Source organism: Orbicella faveolata, unplaced genomic scaffold (genome assembly GCF_042242905.1).
Source record: "Orbicella faveolata isolate gen_17 unplaced genomic scaffold, um_ofav_v1 contig_26, whole genome shotgun sequence".
Lineage (NCBI taxonomy): Eukaryota > Metazoa > Cnidaria > Anthozoa > Scleractinia > Merulinidae > Orbicella > Orbicella faveolata.
This window is the reverse complement of record NW_028301554.1, coordinates 10,314,893-10,334,429: the sequence shown is the minus strand read 5'-3', so window position 1 is coordinate 10,334,429 and position 19,537 is coordinate 10,314,893. Positions and strand designations below refer to the sequence as shown.

General features: G+C 37.9%; 2 protein-coding genes across 3 annotated transcripts; both read left to right on the top strand.

The window, feature by feature from the left end:
* Positions 1-203: 203 nt before the first annotated feature.
* On the top strand, positions 204-8,106 carry LOC110053336 (uncharacterized). Its single transcript, XM_089295704.1, has 8 exons — positions 204-327; positions 404-442; positions 4,445-4,511; positions 4,829-4,884; positions 4,976-5,035; positions 5,353-5,439; positions 6,473-6,544; positions 7,003-8,106. Exons 1-8 carry the CDS (start codon positions 247-249, stop codon positions 7,081-7,083), a joined length of 543 nt encoding a protein of 180 aa, XP_089151830.1. The 5' UTR covers positions 204-246; the 3' UTR covers positions 7,084-8,106.
* Positions 8,107-8,903: 797 nt separating this feature from the next.
* On the top strand, positions 8,904-19,413 carry LOC110053263 (uncharacterized). 2 transcript variants are annotated; one of them, XM_089295699.1, is made up of 8 exons: positions 8,904-9,572; positions 9,787-10,611; positions 12,175-12,348; positions 13,087-13,183; positions 13,500-13,613; positions 13,989-14,059; positions 16,396-16,434; positions 17,150-19,413. In XM_089295699.1, exons 2-8 carry the CDS (start codon positions 10,154-10,156, stop codon positions 17,880-17,882), a joined length of 1,686 nt encoding a protein of 561 aa, XP_089151825.1. In that variant the 5' UTR covers positions 8,904-9,572; positions 9,787-10,153; the 3' UTR covers positions 17,883-19,413. The 2 variants fall into 2 exon arrangements, with proteins under 2 accessions (XP_089151825.1, XP_089151826.1); XM_089295700.1 differs by lacking the exon at positions 16,396-16,434.
* Positions 19,414-19,537: the final 124 nt, after the last annotated feature.

Genomic DNA, 19,537 nt, shown 5'->3' with positions numbered 1-19,537 from the left:
GTTTATATTTAGAACATTAGGGGACGCTAGCCCGGCAAACCATCCCAGTAGTGCTCTCTGCACCAAAACTGAAATCTATTTGACATGTTTGAGACATACAAATCTTGTACAAATCCATATGCTCTCCCTCTCAGCTCCTTCTCCGGTACGGTCTGTCGCGGAGTATTCGATGTTCCTCTTGCCCGGCGAAGCCTGGGCAAGGTAGGGTTAAACCCGTTACCACTCCGTATCGTAAATCAAACAAACATGGCTTCCAGATTGTATAGTTCATTAGTATTACGAGCCGCTGTTTTGCCTCTTTCTCGGAGAGCTGTGGTCAATTTACCAGTGAGTAGATTACAAAATTTGCAAGAGTGGAATTTCAATTCTTTCAAATTATCAAAAATTTCTTTATTATTCACAGAGTAGGAATGGAATAACAACATCAGCTACACTCTGTCAGGTCAGTAAAGTCGATCTTGTCTGGGTGTAAATCTTTGTTCTTGTTATAATGTGTATCTTATGGCATACAATGAAGATTTTTCAATCTATAGCAGTGTCATTTGGTTTCTTTTGGTTTCTTCGTCATCTGTTTATGGATAAAATTTTGATATTTTTCGTGCATGCAAGATTGCATGTTTTTCGTCATGGATGATTGATCTTATGGACGTGACGTGACATAAGGCATGGTTAAGGTGGCCGAACACAGTTTTCGCGCGCGCTTTTGCTGATGCAGTTCAGCGCGCGCACAAGGATTGCAAAAAACAAACATGCCGTCAATAGAGCGATCATTTTATTTACTCAACACCTGCACTATCTGTGCTGTTTTTCTCTATAATTGAACGCAGTGTATTGATGGCCTTAGTCTTTTATTACAAAGATATGTTAGAAAAGGTAACGATGCAAAGAACCCAGCAATTCTCAGCTTTTTCTTGGTTACCGAAAAAAGCCAATTAAATGCAGCACATGTGCAGTTAGTAAAAAAATTGCGATTGAATGAAAAATTGCACTCTCGGAAATATGCCTATTTCTCGAGAACCAGTCATTAGAATTTCACGAAATTTGGCACGAAAATACTTTAGGAAATAAGTAACTGTATAGCGGCGCTTGTCCACCACTAGCTGGACCGCACAAAATCCACGGATAAACACAACTATTTCGCACCAAACTTCTTAAGTATTGCCTTCTTTATTGTTGTATCGTATCGTGAAACTAAAAACAATTGATTTACGAAATTAGGGCCAAGCAAATAGCTTAAGAAATATTCCAGGTGAATCAGACTTACATTATTGCCGGATCTGGCGAGAGTTCACACCAATAGGACCTTTCCTTCCTTCGATATGACTAACAGGCAATAGGATGTAATTTCTTTTCCTTCGGAGCACGAGTGCTTGCGAAAACTGATCAAAGGTCCTTTTTTCCTAAATTATATTGAATTACACAATAGATGTCTAGTGCAATATGCGTTCTGTATGGAAACGTGAGACAACTTAAGAGCGCGTGACAAGCCACCTAGTGTGACTTTAAAGATTAAACCAAATCAAATAAGGGAGTTAAACTCGTGCTATAGGGGCACTTACAAACTGGACTACTGAAAATAACTGAACCTTAACAAAGGAAATTCTAGATATGCCAGTGAACCTTCAACAAGGGATAATTAAAGATCTCTCTGTTAAGTTATTAGCAAAATGGTGTTAACTTGTGAGAATCGTTACAAGCTTGTTGCATGCAAATTATAAAAAAATCTAATGACTAGATTTTCTACAAATAAACAAAAACCGATTTTAAAGGCCTGTTTATATTTACTCATGTTGCCATGGAAATGGCACATATGTCAGCTTAACCATCAAAAAACCAAAGTTTGTGTTAACTTGCTTGCTGCCATTTTTGACGACCGAGGGATCAAGGGTTTGGGAGAAAAAGGTAAGTGAAACACAGGTATCAAAAACTGTGTTCAGCCACCTTAAATGTACATGTATTTAGAAAACAGTCCTAAGAAAGTATGTGCGCTGATTGGTTAAAAATCGTGTTTCTATTTAACAATTAGATTATGAGCTCAAGATTTCTATGAGGTGATAGTTGATGAGGCCGAAGGCTGAATCAACTATCGCCTCGTAGAAATCGAGAGTGAATAATCTAATTGTTTTAGTAGAATTCTAACTTAAATTAACGCAAATAATGGTTTCCAAATATTTTTCCACGCATTATTGAACTTAACGCTTTAACAGAATCGCACGTATTGAATTGTCCTTGGTAAATTTGCAGTTGTTTACGCACGCGCAATGGTTTTTCAATAATTTCAAGTTTTTAAAGTCAAGAACCCGTTTATGTCCTTCTTTTTGTCTTCTCAGGAATATAATTATCCATTTACATCTAAACTTTCTTCCAAAACTTCGGAAAAACGATAGAAAGGTCGCATTTCGTGGACGACCGACAGCTACTGCTTTCTAATGGCTGATAGTATACGAGTAGCTCACCCAATCAGATTGCAGCATTTGCCTTAGTATACTAGTAGAATTCTACTAAATCTCGATAGAAACACAGAACTAGCACAAGCTGTTGATGTAATGATGGCACGTGCAAAGAGAATTTACATTTTGATTATCAGAGTTATCAAGTTGTTTTCCTTTTTTTCATCGCGGTGTTTTCTAAAAGAAATAGAAAACATGTTCTCCATGTTTATTGAGTTTTTAGTAGTATAAATCTACTAGCGTTCTATAGATAGTGAGTAGTGTGACGTGTGCTGGGGGCCACTTCTTTGTGTTTTTGAAGTGTCTGTGAAGAGGATTTAGATGAAAGGTTTGAATGACTAGTAGACTTATACTAAAACAATTACATTATTCGCTCTTGATTTCTCTGTGTGATAGTTGACTCGGGCTGCACGCTCGTCAACTATCACGCAATAGAAATCGAGAGCTCATAATCTAATTGTTTAATAGAAACACTCGTGAAAGTTTTGGAGACCTCGAAAAAGCTGTGGACATACTCGCCTGCGGCTCGTGTTCCCACAGCATTTCTTGTTCTCCCAAACTTCCACTCGTGTTTCTATAATTGGTTTTGGTTGGTATAGGTCAATCAATGATCAATTCATAGTCACACGAAAGCTGTTCATCGATCGCTATTCACTATTTTCCAATTGCCCATAATCCACTCTGTTTGCCCCCCAAGTTTTGCATAAACTATTGTTGTGATATGCTCTTTGGAGGTCTGCATATTCCCAAGAGCATTTCACAACAATAGTTTATGCAAAATTTGGGGGGCAAACAGAGTGAATTATGGGCAATTGGAAAATAAGGAATTGATTGGTAAAACAAGTCGCACCCAGACTTCTCAACACAAAGCATGCACCACGTTGCATGCACTTGTACAGTACCACTGTACAGTTGCTTGTAACCCAGCCATAACTGTTCTTGTAATGTCGACCGAAGTAGTACTGCGTGCAATTGTCAAAGGATACCATCTTTGCCATCACGTTTCAAAGTAAATGTACATCTACAATAGCCACAACAATTTTTCTGTGATGGTACCATCTGTACCACTTTTCTGTGATTGTGCCAGGTTCTGTTCTATATTTAAATCAAATGTAGCCATTTTTAAAAAGAAACTTCAATAATTTCTTTTTTGTACTCATTTTAAATCCTAGTTAAACGAGACATATTTTGGATGAAACATTATTCATCGTCAGTTTACAAGAATACAAAAAGAAAATGAGCAATAAACAGTTAAACAGTGTGCCATGAAAATAAGAATAATTAAGGATTAAGGCATGAAACAGATAAGAAGTGAAAATATAAGACGAAAATAACAGAAACTTATTAATCTGAAAGGGATAAATTAAGATGCTCTCTCTCTGTGTTCAGTTTGAACATTGCTCATCAAGTTGTCAGATTTAATCTTAATTGAAGCTTGATAATTCACACTGCTTTTACTTTGAGCCCTGTGTCTATCAAGCAAAAGTACAAAAGTAGCCTTGAATGTTGTAACGTCTCAGAATCATCATCAGATCTGTGGTTTGATGTGGCTTGGATATATGGAATTGCTAGGCTTTTTCCCTAGGCTGTGACCATGCTGTTTTTCAACAGGTTTGCAGCTTAATATGGGGTCTGCTTAATACAGGTTTGACTGTAATCCTAGTGTTCAATTTTTCTCTGTAATATATAAACGTGTTCACGCTCAGAAAGGTTACCTTAAACCCTTGTGGGTGCCTTATTGGGCTCCTTAAACTTGGCTGCCAAAAACTATTTCTCAATGTGAAACTTATAAAATGCAGTGTCCAATAAAAATGTTAAAAAAAAAAAAGAATAAAAGGTGGATACCAGCCTAGACTAGAGGAACTCATATGGTTCTCTTCATTCTTGTGCCCTCCCATTACCTTGCAAGTCTTTGTTATTTTGATGAATGTGCACTTTAGAAGCATTGTTATTAATTAAATCTATATATTTGATGTTCTTGTTTCATTTTGAAGGATACACAAGAAAAGCTATGGAAGCTTGGAAAATTGAATCATGTTGCAATTGCTGTTCCTGATCTGGGTAAATCATTTATAATAATTAAACAAGTCTGATTTTTAGTAACTATAATTCCAATTTTCAGGGGATAGATTGTTATGGTAGCAAAAAGATGCATGCATATTCATACAATTTACTTGCTTTGTGTTAGTCTCTCAGTGCCACTTCTCATACTGAAAAGTCGTTTCTCAATTACCTGCCTAGGTCAAGTTTGCTGAAAGCTTTAAGAGTTACTGTAACCAAGATTGGTTCTGCCTCAGGGCACCTTTAGATTTAGTTGTTTTCTCTGTACAACAAATAAGGAACCTGATATTGACTGGCTTGATTTGTATTCATTGCAGATCAAGCTAGTAAAATGTACAAGAATGTGTTAGGTGCTGATGTTAGTGATGTATTGGTGAGTAAAGTTTAGATTTAGTTATGGAATTTATCTGTTTCCGTTCAACGTCCTTTGTGTGGTAAATATTTTGTGTTCTTTGTATTTTTAGGATCTTCCAGAGCATGGAGTTTCCACTGTTTTTGTGAACTTGGGAAACAGCAAACTTGAGGTACAATAAGGAGATGATATCCTTTTATTTAATAGTTTCTGTTATGTCACTTTTGGTAATCTCCTTGAGCTGCACATTGAAAAAAAAAAGGTTTTAGTTTAACTACAATTTTACTAGTTTCCCTGTCAAACACCGAAGTCCCATTCTTGAATCAAGCTATACCACACCAATTGTCAGGTCATAATGTCTGTCTTTTACACACAAAAAAGTAAATTTTGTTACTTTTATCAGTGTCAATGATATTTAAATTAAAAAAAAAAAAGTCACGAAAGAAAACAGGGTTATGTTGCATAATATCAATGTTTCTTCACTGTCAGCTTTTACATCCCTTGGGGGAAAACAGCCCAATAGCTGGTTTTCTAAAGAAGAAGGCAGATGGTGGAATTCATCACATCTGCATTGAGGTCAGATAATTCAATGTCTTTGTTATATATGTGGATGTTTGTCATTGTTACTTCTGCTGATTTTAAGACATAAGACACGTATAGTACCAGTAATTCTCATGCCTTGGGTTTGAGCTCTCATACTGGAAGATCAAAAATGTTAATCCCATGCCTACTCACGACTACAAACCACTTTCTCGTGCCTACATGTAGCTGACAAATTAGAGCCACTACAGCTTTAACTCACAGTGTTTCAGAAGAAGTATATTAACTGAAACCAAGAAAAGAAAAAAGCTTGTGTAAATGATAGTACATTTCTTCAAATTCTCCAGTTTCCAAGGGAAAACTACTGGCAATGGGGTAATTTTGACAGAGCATGTCTTGTGACTCAGCACTGAGAAATATTTGAAATGTCTTTGGAAATCATTGGCACATCCTGTGACATCTTCTTTGGACATTTTCCTTTGATGTGTCCAACACATCAAAGGAAAATATCCAAAGAAGATGTTCGGAAATACTGCCACTCCCAGAATAAAAATCTTGTGTCTGTGACGTGGAAAAGTTGGCATGTGTATAAATCAGTTGTGGGAGGCGTGGTGGCCTCATGGTTAGTGCGCTCGTCTCCGGATCGAGCGGTCCAGGGTCCCTGGCAGGGGACATTGTGTTCTGTTCTTGGGCAAGACACTTTACTCTCACAGTGCCTCTCTCCACCCAGGTGTATAAATAGGTACCAGCGAACTTAATGCTGGGGTACCCCTGCGATAGACTAGCATCCCATCCAGGTGGGAGTAGAAATTCTCCTAGTCGCTTCATGCTACAGAAACTGGGATAAGCTCCAGCCTGATGGGCCACTTGGCTCGCATGCAGGCTGACTTACCTACCTATATAAATCAGTTGATGATCAGTTGATGCATCTTCAATCAATAAGAAAAAATTGTCATCTTACTAAGAATTAATGGACATATAGTGTTTTGGACAACCATGATACCCAGCGGAATGAGGTTATTAGAATGCTATTGTAGTGATCCTGATCATACTACGATCTCTTTGGTAGGTTGATGACATCAAAGCAGCAATGAAAGATCTGCAAGAACATAATGTAAGAGCTTTAAATCCAGAACCCAAGGTAACAATTTTAAATGCATTGAATTATTGTTAATACAAGTAAATGCAATACCATTACAATTGCTGCTCAAATTAATTTATTTAAAAATTTACAATACAGTACCTTATCACTGTAACACAGTACTAACAGACGTTGACTGTAGAATACAAAGTCTAGGTTCTTTTTATCAAGGAGCATATTTAGATGACCTTTTCTCCATCACCATAGATTCTGATCCCCCTTTTTGTATCAATTTCATTGTACAGTAACATATACCTAAGACAACAAATGATTTTGAATGAAAATCCCTAACCGTACTGTCCCCTCCTCCACTCTTTTGTTCCCAAATGTATTTACTCAGTGGAAGATATTTTTTTCTTATAGTAAAGTAGACTTCAACATGTAATGGTAGTATTACAGTTGGCTTGGATTAGTTCACATTGAACTAACCCAATATTTTCCTTTCTATTTTTTAACAGATTGGCGCTCATGGCAAACCAGTAGTGTTTTTGCACCCTAAAGATTGTGGTGGAGTGTTGGTAGAAATGGAGGAAGCATGACTTATGCTTAAAGCAGGCTTGGGTTTTGCCATGCCCCTCCTAGGAAAGCCCAGAATTCTAACAACTCCAGGGCTTGAAAAATCGAATGATTTTATTGTGAATGAAAGCTGCAAATCTTTCTCTGTTTTCTAAGAGTTTGAAATGGGTGACAAGTGGTCAGAATGTAGGGAACTCATAACAAAACAGTAAAACTAAACTTGTCCAGCGGACAAGTTTTGGTATTTGCTTTCGTCGCACGTACAAATTTTCAATCATCTCAGATGACTGGATGGCTGCTACAATGGATCCCTGTGTTTAGACTAGTTTATAATTTTATTGCGTATGAGTCAAAATATTCCATGGATTATAATCAGGATGACAATCATTTAGTTTGGTCCCAGCCATTGTTAAGTACTTTTTCAGTGAAAATTCTTAAATTCAGATAGAACATGTTCCTTTGTATATAAGAAACAGTTACAACCAGGTTTTCAATGCACATGTTACATCCAGTCATGTCACATGTTATAATCATATACTAAATGTTTCAATTTTGACATGTGAAGTTACAACATATTTTAGTTGAATATTGAGTATTGTAATGAAACAACTTTCGCAAGCGAGTCAATTTGTGTAAACATGGTTGCACTGAAGTTTCTAGTTTCACAACACAGCTAGGCATCCTTAATGGAATTTTGTAAGAAGTGAGCAATGTGAACTCTGAAGTTAGTATGATTGTCAGCAAAAACAGTTATATCCCAAAAAAATAGTTTAATATATAAATTATATTATTATAATAATAAATGTATGTGAGGTCAGTTGCATCAATAATAATTTTTTATTTCTCATGGTTTTCAATTGAGTGTCAAAAGTAATCAGGTAGTTACTTTGGTTTTGGTTTTACAACAGTTTGAGATTGGCTGAGTAGTCTAATTGGTAAGTAATTGGTTTTGGTTTTGGTTTTGGTTTTATGACACTCAACTGAAATCCGCTCAAACTAGAACTTCAGCTAGAACTTTTACCCAACAAATTAAAAGTTGCTACTAATATTTGAGTGACATTTAGAAATGGCCCTCAGTTGTAGGAGGGTGTTGGATAATGGTAACTGGATTTTGGTTTGGGTTTTCGTGCTTTGGGTCACTCCCATGCAAGTGAAGGTTGTACCGTGGTACTCCGTTAATCTGGTCACCAATGGGCCATAAAAATCTGGCTGTATTACTGAGCTTTTGTTTGGGCCAGAATGAAGTGACAGTAATAAGAGGTGGCTGCATTAATGGGGTGGCTATAAGGCTATAAGGCAGGGTTTCACTTTAGTTAAAATCTTGAACTTCTCAAACTCAACGGTCGTGTATTAGTCAGAGATAGGAAAATATTTTCTTTGCTATATTTTATATTATTAGTTTATTATGGGTAGAGGTCTCAGTCAAACAAATTTGTTTGCTTTTGTTATTGGTCATAATTAGCTTTTTTCTAAATGTCTTTGATGAGACTTTTTTTTCTAGTGCGAAACAGCAGTATTCACTGTTACTAAACAAACAAGTACAAAAAAAGGCTTATTGTTAATAGTGACGGAGAACATGACAGTTTGTAACTGAAGAAAGGAAAGAAGCAAGGCGAGTTTTGTTATTGATACAGTGTTGATAGGATTTTAAAGTGCTTGAACTGAGATAGTCTCTCAGGTCTGAATTTTAAATTAAAGTAGCCATAAGTAGGTAAGAGATAATTGTCATACATGATGGCAATCAATCAAGTGTTGGTATCACTTAATTAGCATTTCATTGAAGTTGAAGTGGTGGAGGGTTATGCAGTGATATGGATGAAGGCTCTTTTAGCAGTTTGCTGGTTGAACCAGTGTATTAGTGACTCAGTATAATATTGACGAGAGGCTCAGTCTAACATTATTTAGTTGATAAAAGGATCCGAGAGGGTGAAAACGTGATGTGTTTTACCCCGATCGGGTACACTTCCCTAAACATTCCCCTGCAGAGGCGTGGCGACCACGTAAAACATGGATGTTACTGTTGGTGGAAAGTGTACAAGGCACTTGACCAAATCTTTGTCATTCTTCTCAAGAAATGTCCAAGAGAATCTGTGAGTCTGTAAGTCTCGTGGTCTGTAGTGGGTGTTTTAAAAAACCTCATTGTTAGCATGTAGTCACCCACTATACTTAACACATTTTCAGATCAAGCACCTTCAACAAAACTTCGTCTGGATTATAACACATTCAAAAGGCGCTAAATCGAATCATCACAGTACTTGAACTTTAATCCGACATACCTACTGACGTTGACTGACGGAAACGAAAATGAAAACTACTTGCGATTTTTATCTGTCATTGACAACAAAACATCGATCACTCCAAAGAAAACAATAACACTGCAGTATTTGTGTTCGATCCGTTTCCCGTAGCAACAAATATAGTGACGCGACTTCCGGTGAGACTTTTTTCCCAGAGTAATTTGCTGCCGCTATTTTCGTCGGATAAGTGAAATACACGCTGTAAAATATCATAGGTAAGTCAAGCTCTACCAACTATGGTTGAGCTTACTATACGTTTTTCATTTGTATTCTAAGTGAAATTACTTGACGATGTGAGCGCCATATTTGCATTAGGTCTGTTTTGGAGCATCTGCTTCAGTGTATAAGTTCAACATGCAACGCAGCTGGCATTTGCGACCAGAACAGAAAACTAATTTTCCTATCAATATTTTCTCCTTTTATTTTCAGCTAACAAAGTATACTTAGAAGAAGGATAAGCTTGTGTACATTTTCTCTCCTCTTTGATGAATATTAACGCCGTTTTAAGCCGATAATTGTGCACCTTCTGAATTATGGAATGATATGTAAACTTGTGGTGGAACACCTTCTTTTCTGGGACAATATTAATTTGACCCTTGAAGGACCTTGAGGTATATTTTATTTTAGGAATGGACTCAAAATTTCTGCCCTTGGACCGCTCAATGAAGCGGAAAGGTATTTCAACAGTTTATAAGCTGAAGTGACGTGAACCGGTAACAAACTAAGAACAGAGCAAGAAGTGAAGAACTAAGAAGTACGCAGCTGGAGCTCCAGGGAAGTTTTGCAAGTGTGTTCAATGTGTGGGGCGCTTGGGGGACACAATCAAAACAGGATTGTTCCCGTGACAGATCTAACATCTGAAAAAATCGAAATCCGAAAAGGCCGTTGGTTAAGAGTTGTCCACCACAAGCCTCGCTTGTCAAGATCTGACAGTGGATTAGATACTCAGTCAAATCGTTCCGTGCATTCTGCTTCTTCTGCCGTTTCAGGGATAAGCGATCCAGATTATAAGAGGATTATTGTGATATTTTTCATCCACGGAGTCGGTGGGAGTGCTGATCTTTGGTACGAACAACTGCAGTACTTTAGCAAGGCAGGATACGAAGTTGTTGCTCCTGATCTGTTGGGACACGGGCAAAGCTCAGCCCCGACAAATCCCGCTGAGTATGAATTTTCGGAACTATCATACGATTTGATCTATTTATTTGATCGTTTTCATAAGAAGAGGAACGTTTTGGTTGGACATTCGTATGGGTAAGTCTCTTCAATTTATTTGTATCCTCTGTCATTCTTGATGGATGAGTAGTGGGGGGGGGGGGGGAGGCAGAGGGAGGAGGAGTGCAGGGTGGAGTAGGACAGGTTTTCACAAACGGAAAAAATAGAGGATCGTGGTTCACGGATATAAAAATTTTGTTTTCCCAAATCACAAAAATAAGCAACTAAGATACTCTATAATGAGGTGTTCTTACACTAGAAAGAGTGTTTGAAGAAAGTAAAATTTTGACTGGCTAAGTCAAGGCTCCATATTGCAAATTGCATACCTAAGACAGTCTCGATAGACGACTCTAACCATTCAGAGGACTTGCGTCTCAAAATCATGTAGAATAGAGCCGTAAAATTATGAATATCTCTTTATAATTCAGTTTCTTCATGGGTCACGCAGAACCTTCAGGCCATGAGTCACAAAGAATGATTTCTTAAATTGACGTTTCATGGAAAATAAAATCAGTTAATCGCGCATCATGAGAATACCCCTGTATGACCCTCTAAGAAAGGTTTTGCATTAGGACTCGTTTTGAAACAGAGATTCAAGGTAAATCTGAAATGGCCTTGTGCATAGTAGTGTACCAAGTTCATGTACTGAAATCTCAGTCAATTCGCCACCCTGGATACCCTTTGTGACACTCGCCACCTTTACACCCCAGTCAGATTTAACACCCCAGTCAGATTTAACACCCCAGTCAGATTTAACACCCCAGTCAGACTTAACACCCAAGTCACCTCGACCATCCTTGCTACTTTGGCTATCCTCACCACCCTCAAGCCACCCTTGCTATCCTGTTCACTACCCTCCCCCAGGGGGGTGGTACTCCCATATATGGGCTATATAGGTATGTGCGGTCCCTAAGGGTATGGTTTTTCAGCTGTTTTGGTCATAAATAGGGTATCAATTTTGGCCATTTTGACCAGAAATAGGGTATGGTTTTTGCACTCTGGTCTTGAATTAAGTATGTTCTTTACAAAAAGCTACTTTTTCATCATTATCGATAAGAATATCAACAAAAGCCCTTCATAAATTATGTTTAGAGCAACTGTGCCAGCTGTAAAGGTCATAAATAGGGTATTAAATTTTTGGTCAGGTCATAAATAGGGTAGGGAAAATTACAGACTTTGGTCATAAATAGGGTAAGGGTTTTGGGAAGCAGGCCGCATACCCCCACCTAATTTTTCTGGGAGTACCCACCCCTTTGTTCACCCCCACCACAGAGGCCACCTTTGCCACCCTTAACACTCTGGCCACCCTCGCCTGCTTGCCATCCCAGCTACCCTGGCCACCTTCACAACCCTGGTGCTTCTAGTCACCCAGGCCATTCCATCCAGCCAAGGCACTCAGGTCAAACCTTCAAAGTTATCCCATGTCTTGCCTTCTTTGGTTGTTCCCCTGTACAATATTACCAATCTCTATCCCTTCCACTCAGTTGTTGAAGCACTCACAAAAATCTACATCCTGAAGTTAAGCACCAGCACAATTTAAAAACCAATAATTGGAGGCTTAAAACAGACTTCAGCATTATTTTGTTGGTTATGTGTTTGCAGGTCATCTTTTTGTGCAGTTATTGCATGTGAACGTGCTCGTCTGGTGTCCAAGATGGTGCTTATAGCTGGTGGAGGTCCTGTGCCTCTTGTGGGTGTTAGTTCTTGTGATGTGTTCTGCTTACCAACACCTTTGCTTTCATGCATCAAACCAATGTTTCTGTCTGTGTATGAAAGGTTAGCTCACTTAATTTGTCTAGTTATGCCATTTTTATTACTTTTAATTTAAATCCTTAGTGCTCTAATTTAAAAGAAAATCCTGGTTGTACCTATTTGGTTGCCCTCACTGCTGGTGTATCCTTGGTAGCCAAATTAAAATGATGTTTACCCACTGACTTCAGAATGTTTATCTTTTTCTCTGGTTCTATGAAAGAACTTATTTTGGGGAAAAAGATGATCCGTGATACTTTTAATGCCAATTTATTGGCAGTTTAACAAATATGTTCAAGAGTTCAGGGAAAAATATTATTGAAGCAGTTTATCTGTCAGTGGGCAGTTTTTAAGAATTATTTTGTTAATGGAGTTATTGAAGTCTTAATGATTCAGTTCATATATCTTATTAGATGTTTTGGTGTGGAATATCGCTGAGTAATTTTATGAATTGTGTGGTATTTTGAGGAGCCCATAGGGCGAGTCAAAATACAAACAACTTGTAAAGATACTCACACACACACTAGAACATATAATAAGAGATTTATTATCCAACTGCTGTAGTCAATAAATTTATGAGTGAAAGAGGGAGAGTGTGACAGTTTTACATGCGTGCGCTGACTTGTCTGGCAAACAGGTTTTCTACTGTACAAATAACTGTACAATATCATTGTATATTTGTACTGTTATTTGGATGGTATTCGCTACAGTTGGATAATAATTCTACTTATTATGTTATGTTTGGGCTGTTTGATTATTTTACAGGAGAGCATACAACAGTCAGAGGGCAAGATCAATGAAGAAAAAGTTCAAAGCATTTAGTGCTCCCCCATTTGTATTGAAAGCTGTGATGGCTGGCCAGGTTGGTGAATCTCATCTTTTGGGTATTACAATTTCTTCATTACAAGTAGGTCGGAGAGATTGGTCCATAGGCATGAGTAGGCATGAGATCATATTTTTTTCATCTCCAGGTTTGAAGACTCTTGCCTCAGGTGTGCTCAATGGCAGGCAATCGTACTGCCAGGGTGTTAATCAAATATTCTAGAAAATGGCAAGAAATGTGCATAACTGTCATCTGTCATCTTCATGCCCACTACATTGATAAAACATTCTTTTCTTAATAGTTTGTAGGTAATAAGCAGAATCATGCACAGTACTTTTAATTGTGTCTTTTCCAGGTGTGGGAAGAAGGAGATGAAAGTTACCATCAGGAGCTGATGGTTCCTGCATTGTTAATTTATGGAGCTCAGGATAAATTTGTAACTCTCGAAGAAGAACAGTGGATGCAGGAGGTCAGTGACAAAAATAATAAAAAAGGACTTCATTATTTAGATCTTTGTTCTATCTTTACTGATCTTCTCTGTTGCTTTCAGTGCAGTTAACATTATGTACTATGGTACTGATTTTCAATTTCTGCTGTGAAATTATTTTCATCTCCCCTAACCTCACAGCTGTTGGTTTCTGTAAATGTAATTATCATCTTTAATTGTTTTGTAGACTTATACATGTACATGTGTTAAGATAACTCATAGGAATGCTGGACATTGATTGAAGTCAGAAATGCCAGCTCAGTCAAAGAGGGATGTTCGATAGTCATGTGAATAATATCCTATTATTTCATCTGTCATAATTTTTTTTATGGTACTCATCTTGGTTTTATTTTGTAGGTGATATACAGTTCATCACTGGAGGTTATTCAAGATGCAGGCCATATGGTCATGGTAGAATCTCCTGTGAAGTAAGAAACAACTCTTGCAAAATGAAAAACATACCTGCCAAGTGTACTGAGGCAAACTCTAAAGTACAGTGGAATACTGTCTTATGGCCATGTTTAAGCTTAAATAACAATGTTAACGTCACAGTTGTTAAGATCTTGTTAGACCCAAATAGTTAGTACTTGCTACAAGATAACAGCAAAGAAGGAAGTTATCTTTCTTACTTGCTAAGGGATCATTCTGATTGTGATCTACAGCATGCTTATAGTGAAGGTGTACCAGTTAAGGTATCATGGTAGGTGGATTTTTACAAAAAATGCGAAAAATCTTTTTTTGGCTGTTCAAATTGGGAAGACTGAGATAAATATTTTGCAAAAAGAATGGGGAAAAAGGCATCTTTACTTTTTAAGATAAATAAAAGAAACTATTTTTGCATCTCATTAACCTCTTATGGTACGTTGACACCTCTAATTAAAAGTCACCACCAGTTGTCACATGGATTATGCAGATTATGGTGTGATATTTTATTTGTGCATGCAAACTGTTCTCGATCTGGTTGTTTCATCGCAAGTTAGCTTTCGTTCTTGCCAAATTTTCTTCATGTCTGGACGAAAATGCAGGAAAACTTCTTGCCCATTTTCGTCTTTGAAAAAGCTGAAGAGGCAAAAATCTGATGGAACCCACAGGTTCAGCGTTGAACAAGATCTTTGGCTCTGAGCGACCGTGGGTCGCACTGTAGCCAAGAAAAATGGTTGAAGGTACTCGAGGACACTAGTCCCGCCAATGAAGCTGAAGGACAAACTACAACAAGTGCTAGTCGCATGTAATTGCTGGAGAACGGACGTGATTCCAAAACTTCCACAACTAGAGAGTCAAGCGCAAATATAGATGTAGACGAAGTAGACCTCGAGATTTCCTCTTTTTGGCTTCATGGGGCATGGTTTCAAAAAATGTCTGGAAAACGAAGAAGCCTGAACTTAAGCAACAATACCAATCACGCCGACGACATCTTTTAAGTAAAAGAAATCATGGCAGTTTAACTTGGTACTGAGTTTGTCGGTTCTCGGACGATGCTGGATGGGTTTCCGCGCTAGAATTGTAGATGTCTGTTTATTTCAAGTTGCCACAACCCATTGCTGTGCTATACTGACCCTATACTGACCCATACCGACATCTGTCAGTGCAGAGGGGATTTTTGACACCTAATCATACCAATCTCATAGAATGATTTTTGTCTTTTTCTTGATCAAATAAAACTGCATATAAGGATGAACATTTTAAGTTCGTTTACGAGCATCTTCTGACAGAATTGGCTGAAAATCGGCAGGTATGTTCCAAGATACCCCCTTTGAAAAAGGGTGTCAGGCTTTGTTTAATTTCGCTTTCATTTCAAAGTTATGGCCTCTTTAGTAGAAAGAAACGTCCGCATTGAAAATATCAAAGTTTAGGAGCGTGTAGAAAAAAACCAAACCACATCTGGAAAATCGCCGACACCTTTTTTGAGGGTGATGTGTGAGAAAACATTTCTGATGTTAATCGCGCCACTCAAATAATTCAGGCATGGAAGCAAACCAGTTTAAGCGAAGCAGTGTTTCTGGATTCTCTTTTAATATCACTGCGACAATAACTTTTTAGAAAATTTCAAAGGTATGATTGTATTCTATAACTATTAAGCTTTCAGAAAATGTATAGGTTGATGGGGTTTTCTTTCAAAGTGCCAGTGAGAGAGCACGATTTCCAAACACTGTCAATCCACCTACCATGATACCTTGAACGCAGAGCCATCCTATAGAATGAGGCTGAGGTGTTCAGCCTGCCAATCACAAATCCCACCAGACAACCAATGCTCCCATTTGATCGGTTTATTCACTCAAGTCTAGTTTTAGCCCGTTGCCTTAAAATTCTGGAGAGCGACGGGTGTAATTTTCTGGTTTATTTTACAAGTAAGCGATGCCTTTTGAATTAAATGAACGACAGCTTCAAGAGAAGAGTTTACAAAGAAAATTGACTTTTTTAAGTTCAACTTCATAATTTTGTTCCTCCACTTGCAAAAGTCTATCACATGAATTTGAGCTTTTCACTCAAATTTATAAAATGCTGTGTCTAGTTCATTTGATGCCAGAGTGTCTTTGCTCTTTCGATTGAGAAATAAGTTTGGGAACTAAAACTCGTCAAAAACCCAGTTACAAGCAGACTGCGAAGGTAATATATTATATCTGCAGTAATATGGTTATTCGTCAGCCAGTTATCTAAAAGAGATTCCATATAAAGGTGAACATTGGCTGCTGTTGTACTCTTGCTGTTCAGTAGAATTCAGTCAGCCTTTTATGAATGCAATTTTTGTTTTTGTTTTATTTAGCCATGAGTCTTCCTTCTCCTTTCTAACATCAATATTCAGGTGAAATCTCACTTTGCCATTTTCAAGTTCTCTTGTTTCTTCATAGTACTTTTTGTTTCCGATTTCTTTGTTCTGAATATAGAACAGTTTGAAGAATAACTCAGCGTTGTTCAATTTGCATTTTGTTCAGTTTGCACCATCGTAACGCTCATAAATCTGAATAATTTTAAATGTCCCACCAAAATCAGTCTGTTCAAAGGCTAACCAAAATCACCTCCTATGGGATTTGTTTTCGTTCTCGGCATGTTGAGATAAATGGAAACAAATAGCTTGTTGAACACAGGCGTCATCTTTGTTATTTTAGTTAGCGGCAAAATTTGAATGTTCTTCCAAAGGCATCTTCTAAAGTGTTAATATAGGTTTTATTTTCACTGTAATTTTATTATTTACCTTCTGTTATTCTACGTCAATGACTCCATTGTGTTAACGAAAAAAACGCTATTTCTCCACGACCTCTATGTTATGCGACCGTTATTTCAGCTGTTTACCATTGCACAAAAAAGCCAACAAAGTGCTTCAAAGATGGCATGTCCTTGCCTTTTATAGGATCACTCCGTGTTTAAGCTCAGTCTATAAAATCACCATCTCTAATAAGCATCACCCCCCTCCCGCCCAAAAAAAACGTGAAGAACTTCAAGACAAAAGCCCTCTGACATTCTGTCTGACAGCAAATCATGTTTCATTTATTTTGTTTCTTTTGTTTTTTGCATTACAGGGTAAACTGGTTAATACACAATTTTCTGCAACGTGATCCCACTACGAGATCACTACACAGAGAGTCATGTGATCTTTCCTCAAAAGCATCTATTCATGTTGCAACAAACAATGATGTAACCAATACTCAAAATGAGGCTGGGCCACTTCAGACGGTCACAGAATGTTTTAGTGAAGAAGTCAGGAGGCGTTCAAGTGGACCGCTGTTAGAACCTTTAGATGCAGAGAGTTTGAAGGATGTCAGACGAGGTTCACGATCATCTCTTAACGTTCCTGGAACCATTACGTCAACAAGAAGGTCATCAGCAGATGGAGATGACTTTGAAGAAGTAGTCATAGCATCACCCCCGAGAAGCTCAGAGATACGTTTAGAAATACCACAAACTGATGACGCCGGTAACAAGGCTCCCCTGGTGGATATTGCAGATAACAGGGTCGAGGCTTCTGCAAGTGATGTTCATTGTTTGGACAGTTCGTCAGATCTGGACAAGAGAAAATCCAGTGAAAATGTCAGTGCATTAGTGACTGGTTCATTGTCTCCGAGTTTAGGAGTAGTTCATATTATGAGACCTTTAGCAGGTGTGGCTTGGACAAACAATACTGCCAATGCCAGGGCGAAGAGCCGATATTCTCTACGGTCATTTCTAAGACCAAAGACACAGCAAAGTGAGAATGTCACAGGCTCACAAAGTGCGCCACCAAGTCCAGCTAGCAGTAGATCTGCTAAATTTTAACAGATTCATTTTAGTATTATTTTAAGCAGAATGAAATTGGCTCAAGTGCACTCTTGAGTGCATTTAGCAGTGGATCTGCTAAATTTTAATAATTTTTTGCTAACAATTTTATAATTATTATTTAAGCCTGGATGAGTAATCTCAGATGACTTGCTTCACCCACACATTCTTAATGCCCGTGCACACACTGCAACATTACATGCAAATCGTTTCTTGAGTTAGACTAGGAGCAGTCAGTTTAGGTTCCTTAAAAATTCTCTGTCTAAATGGAAAAATTAAAATTATTCAAATTGGGAAAGAAACAAGAAGGGACCAAGGCAAGACAGGCCACATGCAGCCACATTTTGCACACCATGGCTGGTGTGGAAAATTACTTCTGATGTTTAATATATAGATTTAGCCAAGCCTAAACACGGAGCTTGTTCAAAGCTCGATTAAGCTAACCCAGGATAAGCAAGAATTTTGATTTGAGTTCTTTAACTTTGCGGTGAGATTTTCTGTTTATATTGTTTTGGCATTCTGTTTTGGTTTAAATAATCTCAAGAAAAATCTATACTTTGGATAACTTTTAACCCTGGGTTAGCATTAAATGGCTTCCGAACAACCCAGCCCTGATAACAGCAAGTTAACCTGATATAAGTCTGTGATCCAATCGAAAACCAGCACTTGGTCAGCGGTCACCTTCCAAAAAACACATGACCTCAGTGAGCTCTAAACTTGAGGGTACAATATGGTCATGTGGTACTACTACTAGATACCTTGTTTTGACAGGTGTCAGGTGTCAGGTGTTAATGGATGTCCTAGATCAAAGAGGGACACTAAACCAAGGCTGTACTGTATGTTTCTGTCAACCTATCAGCTGGAGTATGACCGCCATCTTGCGTGACTCCGCTGCCTCCGTTGTGCATACGTACCTACAAGCAATACTGTTAGCCATGATAACCATGAGAAAATCAACTCATGGGTTTTGTTTTCTTTCCTGTATGAGTATGGGGCTCCGCTTGGTGGCCCTTTGGGCCACCGGAGCACCGTTACAATTATAATTACCTGACCAATCATGCAATAAGAGTGCTATGGCTTTTACTGCTTTAGCTCCAGGAGAAAATGCAAAGAAGAAAAGCAGTCTCAGTGGTATTGTTAATGATTTGATTGGATGTTGAATAGGTCAGACTTTGAAACATTGTTACATGCCATGTTGTGGAAGAACCAGTAGACCTAATGAGAACCTTCTGAAACCTTGTGTGCAACAATGTATGGAGGTTAAAAATAATTATGATGCAATCTAGTCTTGACACATAATCTTGCAGGGTGTGTCAGGATCTTTAGTCAGAAGAGTTAAACATACATTGTTTGTCAATCATCATGTGTTGCACCGGGAGACAGATTTACATCTCATGTGTTTCATATGCCTGTATAAATGAACCAATGATTGTAAATAGCATGGTTGTATTTTTCCATTGTCAGTAATAAGCATTTAAAATAATTATAATATTTGAAATGCAAATACTATTTATTAAAATTTGACACCCTAGTTGTCAGTGGGCATGCTTGTTGTAACTTGAACCTGACTGAATAGTAAAGCTTTTCAAGTGACCAGTATGGTGATCTTACTTTCAGCTGGAAATGTTGTGACTGGGCACAGAGATATGAATTCT